Source organism: Quercus robur, chromosome 4 (genome assembly GCF_932294415.1).
Source record: "Quercus robur chromosome 4, dhQueRobu3.1, whole genome shotgun sequence".
NCBI lineage: Eukaryota > Viridiplantae > Streptophyta > Magnoliopsida > Fagales > Fagaceae > Quercus > Quercus robur.
In genome coordinates, this window is record NC_065537.1 from 75,936,531 (window position 1) to 75,954,763 (window position 18,233).

The 18,233-nt window shown below is 33.8% G+C and overlaps 2 protein-coding genes across 4 annotated transcripts; one reads left to right on the top strand and one right to left on the bottom strand.

The window, feature by feature from the left end:
* Positions 1-870: 870 nt before the first annotated feature.
* On the bottom strand, positions 871-5,405 carry LOC126723759 (zinc finger CCCH domain-containing protein 53). 3 transcript variants are annotated; one of them, XM_050427549.1, is made up of 10 exons: positions 4,924-5,405; positions 3,335-4,578; positions 3,070-3,249; positions 2,794-2,973; positions 2,582-2,676; positions 2,247-2,495; positions 1,942-2,125; positions 1,586-1,789; positions 1,425-1,506; positions 871-1,268 (listed from the first exon to the last, which is right to left on the bottom strand). In XM_050427549.1, the coding sequence occupies exons 2-9, from the start codon at positions 4,345-4,347 to the stop codon at positions 1,443-1,445; spliced, it is 2,169 nt and encodes a 722-aa protein (XP_050283506.1). In that variant the 5' UTR covers positions 4,348-4,578; positions 4,924-5,405; the 3' UTR covers positions 871-1,268; positions 1,425-1,442. The 3 variants fall into 3 exon arrangements, with proteins under 3 accessions (XP_050283506.1, XP_050283505.1, XP_050283504.1); XM_050427548.1 differs by having other exon boundaries at positions 1,430-1,506; positions 2,788-2,973; XM_050427547.1 differs by having other exon boundaries at positions 2,788-2,973.
* Positions 5,406-11,126: 5,721 nt separating this feature from the next.
* LOC126722605 (uncharacterized) lies at positions 11,127-11,768 on the top strand. Its single transcript, XM_050425750.1, has one exon. The coding sequence runs from the start codon at positions 11,127-11,129 to the stop codon at positions 11,766-11,768; it is 642 nt and encodes a 213-aa protein (XP_050281707.1).
* Positions 11,769-18,233: the final 6,465 nt, after the last annotated feature.

An 18,233-nucleotide genomic window follows, 5' to 3' on the forward strand; every position in this document is an offset into this window, starting at 1 on the left:
TTTTGTCATACGTGTGGGCATCTACATCTACTTTTAGATCTGTGCATGTCCTTTCCTGTCAACAATCGAGAAAGTAAAGGCTGGGGATATATATATATATTTATATATATATATATTTAGAGAGAGAGAGAGAGAGAGAGAGAGAGAGAGAGAAAGTGTGGCATCACTCACATGGGTTTGGGTATTGGTGGGTAGGACCCGCACACAACCTGGCATCCTATAAATGAGTAGGACCCACGTGCACTGTCAGCACCCTACCCATGTGAGGTTGTGCCTTTGTGGCCCTACTTCTTTTCCCTCCAATAATGGCAAAAATTTACAGAGGGGTCCCACACCAATAATAAAGGAAAAGGAGGGAAAAAAATAATGACAAAAATGAAAAAATAACAAGGAGACAAATTCTTCTTCTTGAAATCAAAAGGCACTAAAGAGTAAAAAGAGAGAGACCAATTAGACTTAAAAAAAACTTGAAAAAAACTTTTCTTTGAGGAATTTTCTTTTCCAAATCTCTCTTTCTGTCTTGTAATCTAAGGGGGGGTTTTTGATAGTTTGATACTGTGTATAACAAACTAAGTACTACAAATAAAAACAGCAAAATACATATTAAATTGGTAAGAGAAATTCCAAATTGTACTTCTATTTTTAGTCTTGAAACAGAACCTCCCTCCTTTTTTCTTTTTTCTTTTTTTCTTCGGCTCTTTTTTTTTTTAATTCTAAATTACCCTTTTATGGGGCTATCAATCAGGCTTGTAGTTATGTTCTTGCTTTTACCTCTTTTTCCTCAGCTCCTCTGGCTTTCTCTTTGCTTCTTTCTTTTCTTCTGCTGTACAAAGCTTTGAGTACACCCTAAAGACACAGACTAACAGTGACTAGACTAAATTTGGGATTTTTGTTTCTAGTGGGGGAAACAATGGGAAAATGAGAGAAATTACAGTGCCAGGAGTTTGTTACTACTACACATTGACAGTGTGACTCTATGTTCTTTCTTCTTTTTTTTTTTTTTTACCTGTGGTTCAACTTCAACTACAGAAAATGAAAGATGAAAATAGTACAACAACAACAACAACAACAAAGAAAGGAGTGGCTGACCCACTTCCTTTTCTGCTTTTTACGTATGCATTTTGTATGGTAGTAAGTAGTATAGTATTTGATGAGGATGATCATGATCATGATAATTGGCGGTGAGAGGTGGTGATGGTGATTCTCTACAGATCTTGTTTTGATATGGGGAAAGTTTGTTTGGTTATAATACTTTCCTTCAATCTTTCCTGCAAATATTTGAGCAGACACAGCCAAAACAAATCAAAACAAAAACAAAACCAACTTCATTTACAGAATACAAATCACAAATTGTTTGCTTGCTAAACAAAAACAAATAAATTATGCTGTTTTGCTATCAAGGAAAGGAATCCAAAGTTCATTACCTGACCTCTAAGGAAAAACTAAATTCCAATTGGTCCGCCGGTGCCAGCATACATTCCAATTGCACCATGGCCAGAGGAGAACCTGAATTGAAAACCCCATTAAAATTTACAGATATTGTGCAAGCACTAAACAATAGCCATTAATGGCAACGAATGAGTACCTTGGCATTTGGCAGTTGAAAGACTTGAAGGATGCCATTTCCAGTGTAGAAGTGGCAGGAAGTATTGTTGAAGTAGCCAATTTATTGTTAGTAGATGAAGCTGATGCATCTGAGACATTTGTCTCACTAGTTCCATTGCTGAAGAAGTCTGCAGCTGCTTTGGTTGGAGAAGCAAAAGGACTATCAGGGAGGTTGTGCTCCAAACTGCACTCAATTATGAGATACACTATTAGAAAAATGTATAGAAAGTCTTTAGCTTGGTTTAAAATAGAAATTTGATACAAATCTAATAATACAAAAAGGTGCTTTAGTAATCTGGGTTGCCTTTCCATTTATTCTTTAGAAAAGTTACATACCATTCTTGCAAATCACTTTCTTCATGAGAGGGGCTTTGCTTCCCATTGCCATTACCATTGGCATTCTCACCATTTTCAGTCAATTCTTTGCCGGCAACAGTGATTGCCGTCTGCTGCAACTGCTGCTGATCAGCAGGAGCAGTTGCAGAAATGGCCGGCGATGCGCTTGAAGAATTATTATTATCTGCAATCAAACAATACAATCAAAAACTTCATTCTAATTCTTTAAAAATTTAAACTTTAGCAATAAGGTATTTCAAACTAAATCATAGGTAGCACCTAGAACAAATTGATTAGAGACATACCCTCTGGGACTTCTGGGCCATTTTGGAATGAAGGAAGAACAATGTTTTGGTTAAATGGATTGGGAGACTGAGTAGGCGAAGGAATAGGGCTGCCAGTGGAGAGAGCACGATGGTGATGTTGTTTCTTGATATCAAGAAGCTGCAAACCCATTAACCTTCTACTTTGAAGTTCAAGAGCCTGCAAATCAGCTTGCTCCTCGAACTTCCTCCTCCACAGCATGTCTTGTGCATTGTAAAACATTCTTGATCCTTTAATCAAACGAATCCATTAGTTGAAAGAAAAGTAGCATTTTAGGCACATATATATATGCCTTCCAAGAGACTAGTTTGTTTACCAAGCTGGAGATCAAATGGGTCTCTAGCATCAACTCCAGTAGGAGTTCCACAAGGTGAGTACTCTCCCCTCTCCACTTGTTGCTGCTGTTGCTTCCTGCAAATAACAAATAGCTAGCGTTACTGCATAAGCACATGCAGTACATAGAAATTTGTACTTCAAGCAATGTGATAAGGAAGATAGAAATGAGAGTGAGTGAGAGAGTGCCTGTACTTGTCCGGAACTTTTCCCTTCTCTTTGTAAGGCTTAACAAGCACACGAGCATCACAAACAAAATGAGGGTTCCCCTTGGCAAGAATGAGCTTCACAGTCTCTGGATAAACGAAAGTAACAAACCCAAACATCCTCTTCTGCTGGTATGGAATCCTCACATCTTGCACTGGCCCATAGATGCTATCACCAACAAAATCAAAACAATTTAGCAACAAAACCAATCATTTTTCCACAAATAACAACTCAATTCAATGCTAAGGGTAAAGACTGTAGAACCTGAAATAATTTGACACATCTTCCTCTCTAAAAGTACTATCAGCTGGGAAAGTCAAGTAGATCTGCCTTGAAGCTGGGTTCACCATTCCTGCCCCGCCATTCATTGAAAACTCGTTTCTTTCAAGCCTGGATCGACCAAACTTGTGCATATCCTCACCCATCATTAGAGCCGCAGCAGCTCTACATGTACACAAAAACGATAAAAAATGGAACCCCAAAAAGACCAAGCTTAATAATTTGCTTAAATACAGTAATTAAGTTGTACCTTTGAGTATCATTTTGTTGCTGATGTTGTAGGAGGATATTCATGCACTTGGGAGAGTAAGGAAAAGAAGCTGAGGCCATGAGCTGAGAGGCTGCAGCTAATCTTTGTTGCTGTGCAGATTTGGATCTAAGAATTTCATGGCACTGGTCCATCATATCAATCTTGCTTGGTGAACCAACCATTGCAGTACCATCAACAGTTTCTCCAAGTCCACCATGTAAGAACCTGCAGCTAGTTCCATTCTTGCAGTACCCTCTAGCAAAGTAAAGACAAGGTTTCCATCCAAAGCCAGAATTTGGGTCCTCAGAACCCAAGCAAACATCACTAACTGAACAGCTTCTACGATGTAAAGACCCTCCCCAACTACCATATGAAGGAAAAAGCATAGGGTCAGCACCACCACCAGTTGGACTTGAAGATAAGTCTGACTGAGGATAATATAAATCTGGGTTTTTGGGGCCTAAGGTGGGAGAGCCATCATTGAGGAATGAAAGCTGGTCTTGGAGCTGAAAGTCATCCATCACATCAGTGGTACCACTTCCATAGAAGGGTAAAGAAGCAGAAGAGTTCATTGTAGTTGAAGAAGATGACCCGACAGCTAAATTGTTAGGACTAATTAAGTCCTCTGGACTTTGAAGTTCAGACAAAGCAGCCCAAGAAGCTGAACTAGCTGAAGAAGGATTTGGAATAGTTAAAGATGGAGGAATATTTATCCCACCAAGCCTTGAAGCTGTGGAATTTTGCCTTGACATAGAAAGAGTGTTGCTTGAGAGAAAAGGAGATGGAGATGGGGGAGTAGAAGGTGTAGACGGAGAGTTCGAAGTTAGTCCCAAGTCTTTTCTAGCTTTGAGAATCACTGAGTGGACAAGAGCTTCTGGACCAAATGCTAGCCTAATCATTTCTTTCTCACCATGGTCTTGAATGAGTAGTAGACCCATGATTTTGGATGCATTTTCAGGGTCTAAGTTTTGGATTCTTGAGAACACAATTCTTGTTGCTTCGTAACCATCCATGAGGTGTGAGTGATATAAGGTTTGGTACTAAAAACTTCCACACGCCAAACCAACCAACCGACCTGCCTCTCCTAGTTTTTGGTTTTGTTTGTTCCTTTGGGTATGTGAGAGTAAAGTGTTATCTTTCTCTCTCACTCTATACAAGTAAACTTTCTTTCTCAACCACACACAAACCCTACCTACCAACTTGTGATGCTGAATAGTAGTATAGTGCCTCTCTCTCTCTTATTCCTGCAAAACCCAACAAAAGTAAGGTAAAGAGAGAAGGAAAAAAAGAAAAGAAAGTTGAGTGTTAAAAGGAGTATTCCCGTGTGGTTTGATTTAAAAAGAGAAGGTGCTAAGAGTTGCCTTTGTTAAAAGGAAACCAAAAAAAAACAAAAACAAAAAAAAATGACTTGGTGGTTAAATTTCTCTGTTAAGAAACTACAAGAGCAAAAGTTTTCAGAAACAAAAGGAGCAAGAAATAGCAACGTGTAGGTATAAACCCTTTTACTTTTTTCTCAACCTTTTTTTCAATTTCAAAGTTAAAAGTTGAAAGAGCCAGCTCTTGGGGTATGAGAGAAATATCAGGCTTACCCATGAAAGAAGGTACTTTCCTGTTGCTGTTTCTCTCTATTTCTCTCTTCAAACATAAATAATAGCAGTCAAAAGTGTCAAGCTTTACTACAAAAGCCAAACCACCGCCTTCTTCCTATGCTGGTTTGCAGAGTCTAGCAGCAGCAGCTGGAGCAGAGAAGAACCATTCAATTGCTTCACTGCTGCTGCTTTGTTTTTTGGGGTCAGGGCTATTAAGTGAGCAGTGAAGAAGCTGAAAGCTGTTACCTAAGCTCTCTCTCTCTCTAGATTCTCTCTTTCTAAACACTACCTTACACAGACACACACACTCTCTCTCTCTCCTTTGAAAGTATAAAAACAAAAGACTGGTAAGAGTGGCAGTGAGTGAGAGAAGTGTTGGTGTGTTGTGATGTATTGTGTATATTGTATTGTTTTTGTGCTGTTTAGTTTGAGTTTGAGTTGGGTTTGGTGCTTTGAGTGGATCCAGATCTGCGCTTCAAATACTGCACGTTCACTTGACCCTAACCTCTGACACTCTTTTATTTATTTTTTTTAAAAAAAACCTCTATATACTATACTACGCATTTTTTTTTTCTTCTTCTTCTATCTTTTCCCAAGCCAATTTGTAAGAAAATTCCACACTCTCAACTATGTGTTTGTGTGCCACACGCACCAATGAGAATCAAGGTGAAGGTTTGGGACCCATAATACAGAATCACAACATTTTGTGACTGGAGGTAGTTTCACGCGCTTATATTATAGTCCTTGGCTGTATTGGCTCATCATGTGTTGTTGAGGGAGAGAGTCAATGACTCCCCAATCAAATTCTCTCTCAAAAAAAAAGAATTTTATTTGGTTTTTTTCTTAAAGGAAAAAAAATAAAAATCAAAAATCAAAAATTGTTTCTCCATCTAAATGAGCACATCATTTGGGATAGTTTTGGTTATGTCCCACAAGCATATGCTCTCCTGTCTTTGCTATACATAGGTCTCTTTCTCATTCCCTTAAAAAATAATTGTTATTATGATGAAGATTTACGATACTATAATGTCTAATTATGTAAGAGAGAGAGGGGAAAAGGGTGAGAGATTTGTTCTTTTGAGGGTAGAAAATTACAAAAGGTATGGGGATTTGTATAGGATAGAGAGGCATGGTTCTTGCATTTCTTTTGCTTTCCTCAGTTGTCGTTTTTAAGATGCCCCCACAACAAATAAATGATGACTGAATCTCTCTCTTTTTCTCTCTCTCTCTCTCTCTCTCTAAACACTCAACTCAACTCAGAGACCCCCCCCCCCTCCTGTTATAATTTACAGCACAGAGCTCAATCACTTTTCTACATCTTTTTTTTGGTTTATTACTCAGTGATATGTACGAGAGAGAGAGGGAGGAATGAGTGGTTTCCTCTGGGTGGTGAGTAAGAAAAGTAGTTGGAACTTATAAAGTATGGCTTTCATGAGAGAGAGAGAAAGGAAAACCATGGAGCCTCCACATGGGGTGTGGGCACTCTCATGGTTTTTTCACTTTTTGAGAAACCAATATATGAAAAGGTTTACTTACAAATGGATTTGAAGAACTCCTCCCAACCCATAAGATGTGGATTGATAGAACAATTCACATGTTCTAACACACACCGAATAGCTCAAAGCTTATAAAATTAGTCATGTGACTTATTTAAATAATATACATAAATAACTATATAAGTTATCATAAAATAAATTTTATAAGATTTCTTCAAATCAATCTAGATAAAATTGTTTTTCATCTATCTTTGACAACTTTTATATAAGTCGTTCTAATTGGTGCATCATAAAAGTAATGTTAGATATGTGTCCTAATGCGAAAGTGATATTATTTTAACAAAATCCAATATCAACTATTGTGAGAAATGTGTCTTTAATGTTATTCGCTCGTATGACATGTAACTCTTCAAATAAGCTCCCCCGATCTCGACAAAAAAAAGATAACACATAAGTTATTATTAGTCAAGAAAGTCTTATAATTTAACTAACACATTTTTAGTGTTTCTAATGAGACGTCAAAGGATTTAAAAATAAATAAAAATTTTCTTATATAGAATTATGGTATAAAAATTGATATAGCCTACCATCAAGTTAAATTATAAAAAATTATGCAAACTTTCATCTTTCATCTTGTCATCTTTACAAATATTGTTAGCACATTAATATATGCCAATTTTAATATACAAATCATAGTTGGGAATACATTACTTAAGCAATTTTGGCAAGTTCAAATAAAAAGCATTGGCCAAACCCAATTTGAGGTGCATGTATTAAGAAGGCAAACCAAATTATGCAGGAGTATCTTTCTCCACAAGTTTTGTCTCTCTGCAGAATGTGCTACTCACGTGCTTAATAAACGCGTAGCAAATGAGAAAAAAAGAAGATTGTCTATATGCCGTGGCTCTTATGTCTCAAAATATTATGCCTTTTAGGTGGTCGGATCATATATCAATTATCAAAACTGTTCTTCTCTCTCAATCATTATGAGAGGATATAGCAAAATATAAACTAGGGTGGTGGCAATGAAAGCTTGCCTAGAAATTATTTAGACAAGAAATTCCTTCAAGAAGGTTTATATATATGTCATAATAAATAAACTTATCCCCCAGTTCATTACACTGATTTGAAACCCACTTCAATCTTATTTTTTTCCCAAACGTCCAAATCCAAAGTGGATAAATTATGAATAGCAAACAAAAGTTTTGTATACTAACAAAAATAAAGTATTAGAAAAGAATTACATTCATCTCCATTCAAGTTTTGGGAAATTTTTATTTCAAATTCCTCAAACCCGCTTCGTGACAATTGATAAAACCATTCAAGTGTATTTTTAATTACATGGCATATTTAATTAATTTTGTAATTTATTCAAATAATACATGTGAATAGTTTTATAAGTTTCTGTATATATAATGAGTTGAAGGAAAACTTTGTTCTTTAACTTTTATCTAAAATAACACCCTATAGTTTTGTTAAAAAAATGTTATTGGGAGATTGAAAGCATTTGAGAGAGGAGAGACGATGCAAGAGAAAGAATTAATTTAGTTTAACTTGACTATTTACTTCCACAACAAAAAAGTCTTGAACGATTACATCTTTACTATATATAATTTGTATTTTATAATGAATCTCACTTTCAAGTATATATAGCAGCCAACTAATTCAATGATTGTAGTGCTGGCAACACAAATAGAATTAAAACTATTTTGTTTGCTCATAAATACATTAGCTTATACTAATAAATTTGAGCCTTTTAGACCTAATACCTCTAACAAATGAATAATAACAAAACTAGTTGGATAAAAGTAGGTTCCTAATACTTTCACAAAATTTAAGGAATTTTGGAATTATTTACCTTAAACATCAATCTCAAACATTAATTAACAAGGAGTTCTACTAACAGTTTTTCTTTTGTTAAATTATAGTAACATGGTTATAAGGTAAAGCTAACCAATTTGGCATTTAATAATACTAAGGGCCCGTTTGCTAGAGGAGTTTAAGTAGTGTTATTTGTAGTTTTTTAAAACATATGTGAGTGAAAAAATATATAATATTATTTAAAAACTGAAAATGGATATTTGAAATGCCCTACCAAACGAGCCCTAAATATGTACATAAAGAATTCTAAGTCTTTGCTGTAAACAATGTTTTCAAGAAAACATATTTAATTTATTGGACCATTTGGCTGTGATTTTAAAAGAGTCACTTCAATCACCTTTAATTATATGTACATCTTTGTTACACTGGGGTGGTTGAAAGGATTTTTTTAATTTACAGTTGAATGGATTTGACTTACATGCGAACTTCTTTAAGGGGAGAATTTAAGTGACACCAAAATAAATAAATAAAAATTTAAGAATTTGTTAAATGCCACTCTCTAAACTTCATTAAGGATTGCAAAAATTTATCATCGAGCTTGATCTATCCTCTATCCTGCATGAATTTTTCCTAGCTTGAAGGGGATGATGGGATGAGGATAAGTTTTGCTTGCCTCATTTCTTTTCATTTGGTCTCGTCTCAAATGTGTGTGTTTTATTTAATATATATTTAGGTTGCGTTTGAATACCGTTTATTTTTCTGAAAAATGAAAACAATAAAAAAATAACTTTTGGTTACTGTTCACACTCACAAAACAACGTTTATTTGCCTTAATGCACTGTTTATGTCCCATGAACAGTGCAAGAGGCATTGGTCAAAAAAAAAGAAGAAGAAGAAAACGCAAACGTGAAACGTCAATTCAAACAGTCACTTAATATTTTTTTATATATAGTTTATATTTCTTTTATACTTATCGTATTTATAATTTAATTTTTAACATATTCTATTAGCATCCCTTAAAATACTCTATCTCTCTCTCTCTCTCAACTATTCCTCCCTTTATCTTTCATTTCTAACTCATTATTATTATGCTACCTTATTAAAGATGCAAAACACATCTACCCCACCTTGTTCATGACTTGCTTCATTCACTCTACATGAAATTTTTCCACCCTAAAGAGGGGATAGGACACCTTTGATTTGAGTGCACCCCGCTTGTTGTCATCCTTGACTTGCTCTGCTCTCACCCTACATAAATATTTCCCACCCTAAAGAGGGATAGGACACCCACCTTGCTTGTTATCATCCCTAACTACATACTGAGGCCTAACCTCATCCTTATATTACATGTGAACAAAATGTAATTTGACTTAGAGAGGCCTAATCTCATCCTAATATCACATGTGAACAAAATGTAATTTGACTCTCAGAGAGAGAGAGAGAGAGAGAGAGAGAGAGAGAGAGAGCATTTTATTTACTTATGACATACATAAAGTATAAATTGGTGGTCTATACGAGTAGAATGGTGTTTTTTAATGGGGTTGCCCAAGATTGTATCACCCCCCACAAGGGGTCTACGCCAAGGAGACCCAATATTCCCTTACTTATTTATGCTTTGTTCAGAAGGTTTTACAGGTTTAATTTTGGAAGCAACTAGAAACAACAGACTCTCTGGAATCTCAATTTGTAGAAACTGCCCAACTGTTTCCCATCTCCTTTTTGCTGATGATAGCATCCTATATTGCAAAGCTAGTGAGCAAGAAAGCAGGGAATTACAAAGAATCCTTCACAAGTACGAAGAAGTTTCTGGCTAGAAGATTAACACAGATAAATCATCTGTGTTCTTTAGCCGAAATACAAAGGAGGAAAAAAGAGAAGAGGTGAAGGATATTCCTGGCTCAATGCAGGATACCCAGCCAAAGCAATACTTGGGGCTGCCTTCCATGATTGGCAGATCCAAGAAACAAGTTTTTAATGAAATTAAAGAATGGGTTGGGAAGAAGCTAATGGGGTGGAAGGAGAAACTATTATCTATTGGAGGTAGGAAATACTAATAAAAGCTGTGGCTCAAGCAGTACCAACATATACAATGGGGTGTTTTTTGCTTCCAAAGAGTTTTTATGATGACATGGAAGGAATGATGAGGAATTTTTGATGGGGACAAAAGCATCAAGAATCCAAGATTGCTTGGGTTAGCTAGTCAAAAATGTGCAGAGCAAAAAGGGACGGTGGTATGGGCTTCAGAGATCTCCAAGCTTTTAATTTGGCTATGCTTGCTAAGCAGGGGTGGCGGATGCTTGAAGAGCCGTCATCATTGATGGTCCAGGTGTATAAAGCAAAATACTTTCCTAACTGTGACGTTCTTAGGGCTAGTATTGGAAGCAACCCATCTTATGCTTGGAGAAGTATTCACAAAAGCTTGGAAGTACTTAAGCAAGGTACTAGGTGTAGAGTGGGGAACGGTAAACTAATTCATATTTAGGATGATAAGTGGCTGCCAACCCCAACAACTTACAAGGTCATTTCTCCTCCAAAAGACTTTGGGGATTTTCCAATGGTATCATCTCTTATAGATGAAGATACAAAAATGTGGAGAAGGGACAAGCTGGTTGAGATCTTCCTACCTTTTGAGGTAAAAACCATTCTTAATATCCCCATCAGCCATCACCTTCCAGAGGACTCTATAATTTGGGTGGGTAATAAAAAAGGAATTTTCTCGGTGAAGAGTGCTTATTATGTTGCCAAGAAAATGCTGGATTCAGTCATCCAAGCTGAGACTTCTAGGGGAGATGTACATGCCCCATATGGAAAAGAATATGACAACTGAATATTCCAGAAAAAATCCGTATTTTTGCTTGGCCTTTGTGCATGAATTCACTACCCACCATGGTGAATTTAAATAGAAGAGGAATCCAAGTTGATGTCCTATGCCCCATCTGCAAGAATGAAGAAGAAGGTGTAGAGCATGCCATTCTAAGTTGTGAGCTAGCAAAGGCAATTTGGTCAAAGTGGAGAGATAGCCCGGGAAACTTTTTGGAGAGCAAGTGTGATATGTTTGATTTGGCTCTCACCATAATAAGCCAGGGAACGCAATGTGACTTGGAAATTTTTTTTGGTGTAGCTTGGGCGATTTGGTACCACAGAAACCAATTAATTTTTGAAGCTAGCAAAACAACTGCAGATCAAGTGTGGGGGACATCAATTAGAATGGTGGAATATTTTAAGACTGCAAATAATAGTGCAGCAGCAGGGAAAGAGAAGCATGCCAGAGATTGGAAGCCTCCACCTGAAGGTTTTTTCCTCATAAATGTGGATGGAGCAATCCCAACTGAAGATGGTCACTCTGGAATTGGTATTGTCATTTGGGATTGGGAAAGTCAGATTGTTGCAGCTATTAGCATGCCTCTATCCAGAAAATTTGCAGTAGAGAAAACTGAAGCATTAGCCATGGAAAAAGGTGCTATCCTTGCTTTTGATCTAGGCTTGGAGAATGTCATTTTGGAAGGAGATTCCTTGCAAACTATCTAGGCAGTAAACAAAAAAGATTATAGAGGTATAACTGGCCATATCATGTCTGGTATCATCCATGAAATGTCCAAATTCAACATGGCAGAGGCTAGACACATAAATAGGAATGGCAACAAGATAGCCCATGAACTTGCTCAATAGGCCAAGAGAAGTGGGGAGCTGAAGAGCTCGACGGGTTCAACTCCAGATATTGTAGCTAATCTCCTTGGTGTAGATAGGTTCAGTTAAAGGAATTAGTTTGTGGTCTGGTCTTTTTGTGGTCTGTCTTGTTACCTTTTCTTTGCTGGTTTTCTGTTAGGTCTGTGCTGTGTATTGGCTTTCATGCCTTTCTTTTGAATGAAATGAATATTTAGTTTAAAAAAAAAAAAAATTTGGTGGCCTATAATTAAAAAATTTATTAAATTGATTTCTAATTGTTTTATTAACTTATAAATATAATGCATTCTATTATAATCAGGTAAACAATTGTGATTTTTTAACTTTTTTTTTTTCCCCAATGAATTTGATTTGTACATGCAAATATAATTATTTGGGTTAATATATTGGATAAGTAAAATGTAGTTTTTTTTTTAAACCTCTAGTTACTGGCTAGTAAACAAACTTGACCTAATTCATAGGTAGTTATTAGTTAAAATATAATTAACCTAAATGATAATTTTTAATGAAAAGTTGAAAACCCCCTTACACACATTTCTTTTTTCTTCTCAATTAATTGGCATGAAACAAAGAACAAGGATTTGAATCATTAACTCAAATTGAATATTAAAAGTGACAAGCAATTTCTTTATTAAAAAAAAAAACAAAAATGATAAATGATAAACCTCTTTTTAAAATACGTCAATTTCATGATTCGGATTAAAATTTTACAAATTTAAAGGTTTATAAATTGCCATGACATTTTATAAGTTTAAATGACATGACAATCTATACATTGTTAGATGATTAGATCCAGCAAACAAAATCTTGATTGTGAAATGAATAAATAGAAAGGATCTTATACTCTAATTAAAGAAAACAAGGTAGGTCAAAATACTTTATACATTACCAACCTTATTGTGAAGAGTCCTTCCAAACTACAAAATAAGTCATTTCTAAATCATCATATACAATTATACATCATCAAACATGACTCATCACAAAAAGCTCAAAATGCCCAATGGGCTACTACCTGCAACTCATATAGGGAAACCAGAAACCCTACTTCGTGTAGACACAAAATGAATGAGTCACAAAAAGTAATTTACAAATTAAGATATATCCCAAAACAAATGGTATGTATCTACTAGTACTATCGATTTTTTTAGAATGTTTATTAGTATTTTTATATTTCACATTCCAAACTTTTTACTTTGAAACTTATGATGATCACTCTATTTAAGAAAAGCTTGAATTGTTCGTAACACATCAAATTGTGGTAATACTAACACAAATTGGTTCATTGTGCCTCATCTATGTGTAACTGTTGAGTCATTTAATATTATATTATTTGTATACATATACTTTTTTTGCAATTAAGTATGATTTCTTAGAAAGTATCTATTAATTGAATTCATTCTTATTTCTTTTTCAATTTTCCAGAAGTATGATGACAATTTACAAATTCGGAGCATTGAAAAAGTTTTATTTTGTAGGCAAAAACAAATCATTCATCTACATAAAATTGAACCAATGATTTGACCCTTGACTCTCTTATTTTAAGAAAATTAAAGAAAAGCTCATTTAATTCAGACTTTTTAAGAAATGTTGGCTTATTTTTTTAAATCTTTGATTCAATTCTAAAAATTAAACTAGTATTTATATACATTTATGTCTTCTCCTTAGGGATATACTAATACTCATAAGGTCGATAGCCTATGGATCTAGTGGCATTTCCCATCTCCATGGAACTCGTCACTGTCCAAATTCCAACAAGGTTATTTTTATGACGGAGAGAGGAAATATTGGAATTCTACCTTATAATTATTATGTATGAAAGTGAAAATTCTTTGCAACATTATGAAGAGAGAAAAGAAAAAGTACAGCAATAAATGAAAGGTATCTAGGCTAGAAGACAATAGAGGATTGAAGATAGATATAATGATGTTACATGCCCCCTGGCCACCCAAAATGCAAGGAGCCAAATTAGCAAACAGAAACAAAGAGAGACTATAATAGTTTCTATCTTATTAAAGCAATGGAATTAGAAGTCACACTTGGGTAGCCCCTCCAAATTATAATATCGAAACAAACATCAACTTGTGCTCTCCCAAGAAACAACTTTTTTGAAAAAGATGGGGAAATTTGCCTGGCTTTATATGTAAGTTCTCTTAATTAAGAGTGGGTTTTTAAGACCAAGATATTGTGTCTCTCTTATAATTTATTTTTTGTTTTTGTTTTTGTTTTTGTGGCTACTGTTTTAAAACCCCACATTGAATTATGGTTTACTGTTTGTTTCCCACCTGTGGAACATGGCTCAATTAAAACTTTAGCTCCAAACACAAGGACACTAGTACTCTTCTCACTCAAGTGCTTTGCACGCTTCTCTGCACGTGATCTGTCCCATTGCTTTGTCTAATTGCCCTCTCTGGTTTCCAATGCTTCAAAGTTGCTGTTTTATCATGTTCACTCTCCTTTCTCCTTTGCGCAAATGGAGCACCTCGTTATAATCCGAGGAGATGATTTAGTGGTAAGAAGGGTTTTTTTTTTTTTTTTTTGGTTATATCATATTGTGAGTTTAAGATTGCGAATTCAAGTAATGATAAACACCATTATTGCTCGAGTGGTCTCAATTTATGTCAAAATTGGTTTAAATGGACTAAAAAGTAACCACACTTGTGAGCAATTTTGTAGTTATAAAAAATAATAATAGTAGAGGAAAGGAGCACCTCATAATGTTAAGGAGCTTAGCTTGGACTTCATAAAAAGGCCCCCATCATGCCAAATTCTGTAATTTTTTTCCCCAAATAGATATGAGATAGATAAATAGTTGCCTAAACATTACCAAGCAGAGAATATAATTTTTAAATATTATTTGGGGTCAATTACATAATTCTTACTAATTATAAATTTTTTTAAATTTTTTTACTATAACATTGGAGGTTTTAGCAAATACTTAAATTTCTAGAATCATTCATTTTTTCTCATTGGCGAGTCATTGTTATCTACAGAAACACTAATTTAAGTATTAAGAAAAATTAAAATTAAAATAAGGAGCTCAAAAAATTGACCCACCGATGAAACTAACTTATTCGATTTGATCCAATCGATTTTGGTCGGTCAGAATATAATTTAAAAGGAGAAACTCGAATATCGAGAATTTTGTCATTAAGCCCAAATCAAAATTCCATGTTGTAAACATGGCCTACATCCATAGGGTGCATGAGATTTCCACTCCCTATATGAAACGTGTCCCAACCTTTGATTACTCCCACCATTCTCTCTCTATCTTCTCGACAACACTGGGTGCTATATTTCGAATTCGAACATATTAAAACACAATGAAAAAAAATATGAGAATATGGATTATAATTTTCAAAGTACGGAGATTGCATTTTTCCTCCTTGATTAAAGGGAAAGCTATAATTTAATCATGTGTTTTGGCTGGAATATAAATTGTTTATTTTTTTATTTAAAATTTGACACTTTAATTACTTGAAGTTTGATTGAAATTTAAGTTGTTTATCGATGGTTTAAAATCTTATAATGCAAGTGTTGTGATGAATTTTATTTTATTTTATTTGGTCTGATATAATTTTATGTTTTTTGTATTTATAGAGGAGAAAGACATAAAAGTGGAAAAAAATTATATATTTAGTCTTATTTTTAATAGAGATAGGTTACAGAAATCTAACTGAGTTAATATCAGGGGATAATTGTCAAATTTCAAAATATAAGTAAACAACTTAAATTTTAGTCAGACCACAAATGAGTAATTTGTAATTTGCACTTGAAATAACAAAGCTTAATATTTTGGGACTTCTGCATTTGCCTATTCTTATTGTCATGTCCTCCGTTGAATATTAGACCTAGAAAATGGGTTGGATTAGAGGGTCCAAGTTTGATTATGTCGATAATGAGTCAAATTGGGATTTAGGTACGGGTTAAAAATGGGTCAAATGAAAACAAGTTGCTGTTGCGATGATTAATTTAATTAGTCTACCAAGTCTAATAATTCTACAAAAGAAGGAATGAAATTGTGTATACTTGTTATACATTAAGCATATAATAACCTTTCTCGCTCAAGCAAACTTTAAGAATCTTGTGAGATTAATAGTGAGTTGAAGAATCTTGCTTGAGTGAGATTGATTTTCACCCAAGCAAGATTGGGTATCGCTTGAGTTAAATAGTCTACACATGTGATCACACTTTTTCAGCTTCATGGAATAATTAACTGGATATCCAAAAACAATGGTTATTCATAGAATCATCTCATGCATTTCTGCACTTCTATTAACATTTCATTTTTAATTGACAAAATAACAAAGTCACTCGTCTTTCTTATGACATAGTCACTTAATCTTAAATAGAAAATATAACTGCAACAAATTTTGTTAATAATTTTTGGTAAATAACACTTGCATTTGAAAAAAGATCTAACCTTTTATATAACTTAGTATGCTAACTGGAGTATTTTTATCAATTTGAGAATAAATATTATGTTTGAGAAAATATTTGAAATTAATACTATTTTTGCAAACAAATAGCGTTTAGTAATTTTAATTTTTCAAAATTAAATAAAGATGAAAGGAGAGCAATCAGACATTGTACATCAATTGATGAGCAGCTACAAAGAAAGCTAAAGAAAAAAAAAAAAAAAAGAATCAAGACGGAGAGTAGCAAAGCGAGGAATGAGAAAAAAAAAGTTTTGATTTTTGCAATAATCAAGAGGAGAGAAAGTATCTTTTTCCCTTTTGGAAATGTTGGATTTCAGGTAACAAATTTGCTTGAAAAATTATTCATTCTTATTTTAATTTTGGTAGAGGAAGAAATGAATAGTTTATTTACCATCAATGTGTTTAGGAAATTGGATTATTTTAAATTCTTAAGACCCATTTGGTAGGGCATTTCAAACACCCATTTTCAGTTTTTAAACAACATTATACATATTTTTACACATTTTTTCATCCACAAATATTTCAAAAAATTACAAACAACACTACTTAAACTTCTCTACCAAGCGAGCCCTTATGCTGTTGTAACTAAAGTAAAATGCATTAAAATAGTGCACAACATTCAAAGAGAAGATAACTTATTTATTTATTATTTTTTATAAAAATAAATCTACATTGTGAGATGAATGGATAATGCTTTTTTTTTTTTTTTTTTGGGGCCAATAAAAGGGCCTTAAATGTTTTTTTTTTTTGCCATGTGTGGGTGGCTTTATATATATATAATCTATTGGTTAATAAAGGATTTCTTTCGTTAAGGACCTTAGGTCATTTTAACATACACAAGATTTATTATTTTAGATAACTTTACACTTAATTTACATGCATGTTTTCTTTACTTGATTAGTTAACTCTTCCCTTTAAACTTTATTTAATTAAATCAGGCTTTTATATATTATTATTATTATTATTTTGTTAAAATGAACCAACAAGAAGCTAATATCATCAAGAGTACTTTATTTAATTGAGGAAAGGATACAGCTAGGAAAAGGACGGTTTACTAATCTATTTTTATGTTCACAAAATTTTCTCATAGTTTTTTATATATTATCCAATCACAGAAAAGACAAGGCTTTGTGTGAATCTAAGTATGTTTTGACACAAAATCAATACCTAATACAAACATGCATGATACATTTTCTTAACAAAAATATTCTTATCAGCCATTTTTTTTGCAGTTACTATGAGTCTTTTGACTTTTTAATATCTCCATCTCTTTTAACTTTGAACATTTCAGAAACAATTTACTTCAACAAATCCACTGATAGTGGAAATAATAATTCATAAAAGAATCAAAACTATCTATACCCCAATCATCTTGCACCACGATATTGCATTTCTTTTTGGAATCTAAAGGTGAGTGTGACATGAGAAGACTTAACTTAGTACGTACTAACATTGTTCTGCAGATGATAGTGAACTGCAAAGACATTGTAAAAAGACGAGTAGATTATAACCTTGGTCTCTCTCTCTCTCTTCAAGATATGACACATTTCCATATGTCAAATTTGCATAAAATGAAAAAAAAAAAAATCCTAAAAAAAAATTAGAATATATGTTTCTCTTCCCATTCTCAAATCTTAACAGAAAGATCCTCTCTAAATTTCTTATAGCTATTAATTAATCTATCCATCGTGTGAAGTGGTGGGCCGCATGTGATGTTGCATGAATTATTGAAAAAAAATGTAAAAGAAAAATGATCTTATAAAAAAAAAACTTATAAATTATAATATTCCATGCATGTACTCTCAACCAAATAAATAAATAAAATAATTTTAAATCTATAATTAAAAAGTGTAACAAATTAAATCTCAATTCA